The sequence below is a fragment of the Neltuma alba genome, unplaced genomic scaffold, assembly GCF_004799145.2.
Source record: "Neltuma alba isolate B1F8T4 unplaced genomic scaffold, ASM479914v2 tig00011700_pilon, whole genome shotgun sequence".
Taxonomy (NCBI): Eukaryota; Viridiplantae; Streptophyta; class Magnoliopsida; order Fabales; family Fabaceae; genus Neltuma; species Neltuma alba.
In genome coordinates this window covers 451,523-458,743 of record NW_021636337.1, presented here as the reverse complement: position 1 = coordinate 458,743, position 7,221 = coordinate 451,523, and the positions used below count along the sequence as shown (strand labels likewise).

Sequence of the window (7,221 nt, the reverse complement as noted above, 5' to 3'; positions counted from 1 at the left end):
TTTAAATATAAGACCCATTTATTATATTTATCAATTTTTTCTAAATTACCCCTATAGATACTCTTTCAACTATAATCAAGTAGAAGAGAAAGATGAGGTATTAAGAAAGATGATTATAGTATTTTAGAAAAAAATGTGTCACTTTTCTTATAATTAACTAACTTAGCTGACTTTTTTAATATAATCAAATTAGCTAAATAGATTTTATATTAAGAATAGAAGGAGTATTAACAACCTTTAGAGGAATCAAATCTCTCTTGAAACCTGATTGCAATCTTCCCAAGAACTTGGCCCCCGGCCGTGTGACCAAATTGGACGAGAAAAAGGGGATACTTCAAATTGCTTTTTTGAAAAGAAAAAAGTATTTATTCATTTTTTTTAATTTTAAGCCTGTACGCAATACATCTTCCCAGTCAATAACGGCATCTCAAAGAAGTGAAGAACGTCAATTTGGTTCATGACTTATCTAAATTCAATGAATTTCTATCTTATCTACCAATTCAAGTCAATACATTTTAGAAACAAATATCTTTCACTTTAAAATTAAAACCTCCTAACCCCACCCCTGAAGTAACGAACCCTCTCCATTCCACATTTGCCATCACCAGCTAGCTCGACAAGGACGGCGACTCAGACACCGAGTCCGACGTGTCATGACTCGGCGATATCTCAACACCGCGTATGTCCTCGATCATCTTCACCACGTGGCTCATCCTGGGCCGTTGATCTGGCCCAGCCGCGCAGCAAGACATGGCGATCTGAAGCAGCCCTACCATCTCCTCTTCAATGTCCTTGTACCTCATCAGCTCTATGTCGAACACCTCAGCCGTCCATTCCTCTCTCACCACCGATTGGACCCACCTGGGTAGGTCCGCGGCCCCGCCTCCTCCGGGCCCACCCGATTCTCCTAAGGAGGGGCACTTCCCTGTGAGAAGCTCCAGGAGAAGAACACCGAAAGAGTATACGTCGGATTTCTGCGTGTTTTTCCTACCGTCCAGTGCTTCCGGTGCACGATAGCCGTTAGATCTGGTGGCCGGTGCTGCGAAAACGGACAGCCCGAAGTCTGCCACGTGTGGGTCCCCGTCCTGGTCGATGAGGATGTTGGTGGACTTGATGTTACCATGGGTGAGCTTAAGGGCCTTACATGAGCCATGGATGAAGGCCAGGCCTCGGCCCACTCCGGCGGCTATCTTAAGCCTTGTGGTCCAATCAAGTGGGGTTCTTCCGGGTCCTCGGTTCCCTGTCGGACATACCCAGTCACCCATTAATTTCTCAGTAATTACGCATTTGACATTATCTTTTTATTTTTTTCCAGTTTCTGGATCAGAACAGAAAGAAATCAGAATAATATCGGGGCCCACTTAAGCACTTTGTTGACGATAAAGAACAAAAAGCAAATGGGGAAGAAAAAGACAAGTGCTTTGTAATTTTCTTTCTAAAAGGGCAGCGTCTAGAGCTTAAAAACACGAATACAGTGATCCCAATCTTCTGCAAATTTTAACAGTTGCTTTGTTTGCAATATCTAGATATTCTATTTCTATAATAAAAGTAAAAGTAATGGAAGAGGAAGAATCTCCGGATGTTCTGATATTTGCATTTACATTTGTCTCTCTTTTTTTTTTTTGTGACAAGCATTTACATTTGTCTTTTGTACTATATAAATAATAACTCACCCACAATCACCACATGGTCCAACTACAGGGTTTGAAGTTGAAACTGCCTTAAATGGGCCCCACAGGTCCAGCCAGCTCAATAGAGAGACCCTCCTTCTCGGCTACTGGGAAATCCAGAGGAAGCAGAACGGAAACTATTGGATTGACTTATTCTACAGTAATGTATCGTATTTTTATGAACAGGGCTGCAAGTCCAACCTAGCACGGTGTACAGTCTGTAAAGTGATAGTGCAGCGACGAAAATTCCCAGATGGTTATAATATCTGCAGATTCTGCTAATCTAACAGTTCTTTTCCCTGCAATTCCCAGATATTGTATCCTAAAGAAGCCATCCTCACTCAAATGGTCCAACTTCATAGTTTAAAGCTGCTCTACTCTAGCCAATGACCTTATAGTCAAGAGATATTAAAGGGAAATGGGCTTGATCCTCTCCAATTCAAGAACTGCTCTAATCTTAGAGGAACACATCTAGCTACCCTATAGGTGTAATTAGGATCAACAGCGTTGCCTGGCTCAGTTGGCTAGTTCTCTAATGCATGTTCGGCTGCTAGCAGAGTAGAGCCGACACAGCAAATGAAAGCACTATTCATCATTTGAGAATGGTAAATCACTGTTATATTATATAAACCACATTTTTAGCAGCTAAGTAAATTTAAAGATTTCATTTTCAAGCGAAGAACGTACCATGAAGGAGCCAAAACAAGCTACCATTGGTCATGTAATCGTAGACCAGCAATCTCTCGTCTGGAGCATAATAGTAAGCTCTCAAGCTTACAATATTGGGATGTCTTAGTCTTCCCAGTATTTCCATGTGCTGTTCGAACTCCTTCTTCCCATTGATCAGAGCGTCCTTAAGCCTCTTCACTGCCACGACATTACCATCATCAAGAACGGCTTTATACGCCGTCCCGAACCCGCCTTTCCCTAGCATTTCTGCAGAAGCTCGAAGCAAGTCCTCTAGCTCGAACTTCTTCATCCCGTCGAAGAACACCATTTGACCCCTCTCTAATCCGGCTTGGGTTGATGGGTATGGGCTTGATGAATACAAGATCTTCTCGCTTTCCAGAAGCTTCGACCTGTTTCCTTCTCTCAATTTTGCTGAGTAGTTTTGCCAGAAACAACAGTACAGAAGAAGGGACACTATAGCCAGAACCAAGACGTCGCCGACTATAATGGCGATTAGAATTACTGGTCTCATTTTCGAAGATCCGTTATGATGGTGGCGAGTGTTAATAGATGGTGTTTCGGGCGCTGCATTCTTCGCCGGCGTTGAGGGACTGCTTTGCGGCATCAATGGCGATGAAATATTGGCTCCTATAGATCCGGGTTGAATCGGTACGGCATGGATGTCCTTACATTTCACCAATGGAGCTCCGCATAAAGATGGGTTTTGAGCGAACGATGATGCGGGGAAACCCGAGACTGATTTGGGTATTTCGCCGGAGAGGTGATTACGGGAGACACTGAAGTCTTGTAGTTTGGAGAGGTTTAGAATGGGAATGTGACCGGAGAACTGGTTGTCATTGAGACGGAGGGAGAGGAGGTGACTCAGATTGTTGAGCGTAGTCGGGATGTCGCCGGACAAGTTGTTATGAGAGAGATCAAGGCGATACAAGCGGAGAAGCGACGTAACCGTCACCGGAAACGCACCAGAGAACTCATTATGAGAAAGAAACAGAAGCTTCAGAGCTGTAAAATTCGACATACTCGGAATGGGACCGGAAAAACGGTTTCGCTTCAGGCTCAGAACTCGAAGCTGAGTCAGAGAGGTTAACGGCTCGATGGAACCATGGAGATCGAGATTCTCAAGAAAGAGTCGCGAAACTCGATTCTTGAGGCATGAGACAAAGACCCAGTTACAGGGGTGGGTGCTGGAGTTCCAAGATGTGAGCTTGTTGTGCGTATCAGAAGCGGCTTTGAACGCCATGAGAGCTTCTAAATCACGGTTTGTGGACTCTTCAGAGGGAAGAAGACAATGAGAAACTAAGAAGAAGAAGAAGAAGAAGGAAACAAGTAGAAAGAGGCGAGAGGATACCGCCATTGTTGCAGTTACAGAAGCAGAGACAAGGGGGAGAAGGCGGAGGAGGGGGAAGATAAGGAGCGAGCTGAGCGAGGGAGGGGGAGAGTCGGAGAGAGAGTGACGTGGTTTTGTGTGTAATGAAAGAGCAATTAATAATAGAATGAAGGGTCTTAAACGGCGAAATTAGTCAAAGTCATACAAATAATTTATTATTATTTATAGTGGAGAATGTGTTTTAATATTAAATTAAATAAAATAATAGCACTATTAAAGCTGGCAGTGGCAGGGAGGTCCAGAAACTCTGCCGGAAGGGCTTTGCATTGCAGCGAACAGAAAATGGAATGTTTGGTCTTTGGAGGAGCGATGGACCCCCCAATGTTTAGTTAAAATTTAGAGTTCTAAGTTCTAGTGAAAATGGTTTTCCCTATAGCTTGATCAACTAATATTTAGATTTCTGCTAAGAGGAGTATTAGTGTTGGACAATACTAATAAAAGTATACCTAAATGTAACAAAAAAAATTTAGAGTTGATAAAATTTTTTGTTCTTAAGTTTTTTTTTGTCATTTAAAATATATATCTCTATAATTTAATAAAAATCTAGATCATTTTGTTTTTTAAAAAATCAAAACATATGGTTTAAAATTTGAAAGACTAAAATCAAAATTCATTTATTTATATAAACTTGTAGTTTAAAAGAAAAAATTAACCATAAATATTGTTTGGAGAATTACTTCCCAATGGCCAACGTCCTTAGTAATTTTTATGCATAAAAGCGTATAACGTTGAATTCAGAATCACTGAACAGTTACTTCCTCAAAGAAGTATTTATGGCCGATTTTCCTGCTAAGAAAATGTTGTAAATAATTATTAATATAATTCAAGCTTATCCAATGCTTTTTTTTTTGGATTAAAAGAGATAAATACTAATGAATTGAGATTAAGAGAAATTAAACTCACAATCTCTTATAAAGTTTTTATATGTCATTGGACCACATACTAGGGGCTCATCCAATATTATTTGAATGGTTTTTTATGGCCAAAAAATTCATTCATTAGGCCTCATCAGCATCCTTTTCCTTTTAGAAAATACGCCTGAGTCTCTCAGCTATCTTTTCGGTTTTAGACAAAAGAACTACTGCATTTCTGATAAAAGGAGGGTGGAAAAACCAAGTGGTGTGTTTTTTTTTTTTTGGGGGGGGGGGGGGAGATTAGAATCCTGAGTTCTGTGGCCGTCTCTGTTTTATAGAACTTGTGAAATTGGGCCTCCAAACAAGGCATTTCAATTTCAATTGAACAACCTAGTTCTTCAAAAATAAAACAACTAACAGGTCCAGGAAAACTATGAAACACTGATATTTCCAGGTCACAAAGCTAAAACCTCTGATTTTATATCCAAGAAAGCAACATGGCAAAATTGCAACATGCTACAAACTAGGAACTAAAGTGATATAGAATGGAAGCTGCCGGAGATAGGACTCTCTGAAACAGTCCCAGAGTAAGATGATGGAGGCAAAGAAAGAACAGGCAGAGGTGGTAATTCCAACGATTCCAAGTCTGCTTCCATCATATCCACCACCTTCTTCATCGCCGGCCGATTTGAAGGTTCAATCTGTATGCACCATAAGCTCACTATCACTATCTTACTTATCACCTCTCTATCTTCTTCATTCTTGATGCACTCCAATCTCAGCTCCTGCTTTGATTTCAAGCACTGGTGAATCCAGTGTGGCATGAATATTTCACCTGAACCTTCTTCCACTTCCATCTTCATTTTCTTCCTTCTCCAACTACTTCCAACATCATCATCCCATAACTATAAACATCAGACTTGTGGGACACCCCACCAAAGTTCCTAGAAAACACTTCTGGTGCTATGTATCCTGCAGTTCCTCTCGCGCCTAACAATGACACAATGCTATCTTTCTTCGGACAGATTTTTGCCAGCCCAAAATCCGATATCTTAGGACAGAAATCATCATCGAGCAAAATGTTGTGAGGCTTTATGTCTAAATGCAAGATTCTAGTGTTGCAGCCTCTGTGCAGGTACTCTAATCCTCGAGCAACACCGATTGCAATATTGTATATAGCTTTGCAGGTCAGTTGGAGATTGATCTTTGATGGATCTGCCTGGTTTTGTATGTATTTGTCAATTGATCCACTGGACATGTACTCATATATCAAAGCTCTTTTTGAACCCTCCAAGGAAAAACCCAATAAGCTAACAATGTTGACATGAGAAGTCACACTAATGCTGGAAACTTCATTGATGAATTCTTCTCCATCACCGTTCAGTTCAGTCAGAACCTTCACTGCCACAAGAGTTCCATCACTTAACCTGCCCTTGTACACACTGCCAAATCCTCCTTGACCCAACTTGTTTTTGAAGGAGTTTGTGGCTTTCTTTATCTCCAAATAACTATACCTTTTGGCTGCAAGGTGTCCATGTTCTTCAAGAAACTGCTCAATTATTATGTGGGTCTGGTCTTGCTTGTTGTAAAAGCGTCTTCTCAAGTAGAATCCCAAAAGCAGAAGTAGTGCCACTACCCCAGTGGCTGAAACTGCTGCAGGGTAGGAAAAAAAAATCAGAATCCTCTTAATCTGCAGAATTTTGATTTGAGTTGCTTTGCTTTATATGTATTTGGTAAATTTTTTACCCGCTGCCACAATAACTCTGACCTTTCTTGATTTCTCTGCAATAAAAACCAGAAAAATACCATCAGAAGACGAAGCCACAACAAGTAGTTCAGATACTTGAACAATTCAAAATGGTACCTTTAGCACAATAAAACCTGCCCTTGGAGTCAGCTTGACATTTTCCTCCATAAAAGTTGTGACAACTATCACAAGCAGGAGATGGCTGTATACGGATGGTGATATTTTCCGACATTAAGGCAAAAGGATTATCGACAACCTCAGCGTCCTTCGCGATTGGAAGATCAACAGGCGTGCACGAGTTCAAAAATCTGGAGACCACATAATCATCAGAGCCCTCACGATAAGAAAGTGACTTTCTGTAGAAGATTTCTTGAGGGCAGTTATCAAAACTATGGTTATAGTACAATGACGATTCCGCAGGATTCAGATTGAGGCGGTCGTTGCAGACGAACATGGTGAAATTATTTTTTAAATGATAAGAAGCAAAAGAAGAGTTTGTGATGAAAGGAAGATCATAGGTGAAAAAGACACTACGGCTTTTTAACAGCAAGAGGTCGTGGAGATAATCGTCTCTGATGGTAATGGTTATGGTAGACAGGTCGAGTTCTGTTACATCAAACCATTTTCCACTGTACTTAATGGTTTTTTTGGCACCTGGGTCTCCATCATAACAGCCATGAATGGCCAATAAGCCACAATCTGGGTGATCTGATGTGGTGAAAGGAAACTGAATTTGGTTGCCCAGATCTCCACAATAAAATGAAGGTGGGCACTTTGCATATCCAACCCAGACCAGGTGCAAGAGGAATGAAACTAAGAGAGAGCAAAAAACTTGAACTGAAATCATTCTGAAACTTATTTACTGATTTAACA

The 7,221-nt window shown here is 40.9% G+C and overlaps 1 protein-coding gene and 1 pseudogene across 1 annotated transcript; both read right to left on the bottom strand.

The window, feature by feature from the left end:
• Window positions 1-565: 565 nt before the first annotated feature.
• Window positions 566-3,747, bottom strand: LOC114716984 (probable leucine-rich repeat receptor-like protein kinase At1g68400). Its single transcript, XM_028902064.1, has 2 exons — window positions 2,358-3,747; window positions 566-1,240 (listed from the first exon to the last, which is right to left on the bottom strand). The coding sequence occupies exons 1-2, from the start codon at window positions 3,712-3,714 to the stop codon at window positions 609-611; spliced, it is 1,989 nt and encodes a 662-aa protein (XP_028757897.1). The 5' UTR covers window positions 3,715-3,747; the 3' UTR covers window positions 566-608.
• Window positions 3,748-4,957: 1,210 nt separating this feature from the next.
• Window positions 4,958-6,264, bottom strand: LOC114716961 (LEAF RUST 10 DISEASE-RESISTANCE LOCUS RECEPTOR-LIKE PROTEIN KINASE-like 2.4; annotated as a pseudogene).
• Window positions 6,265-7,221: the final 957 nt, after the last annotated feature.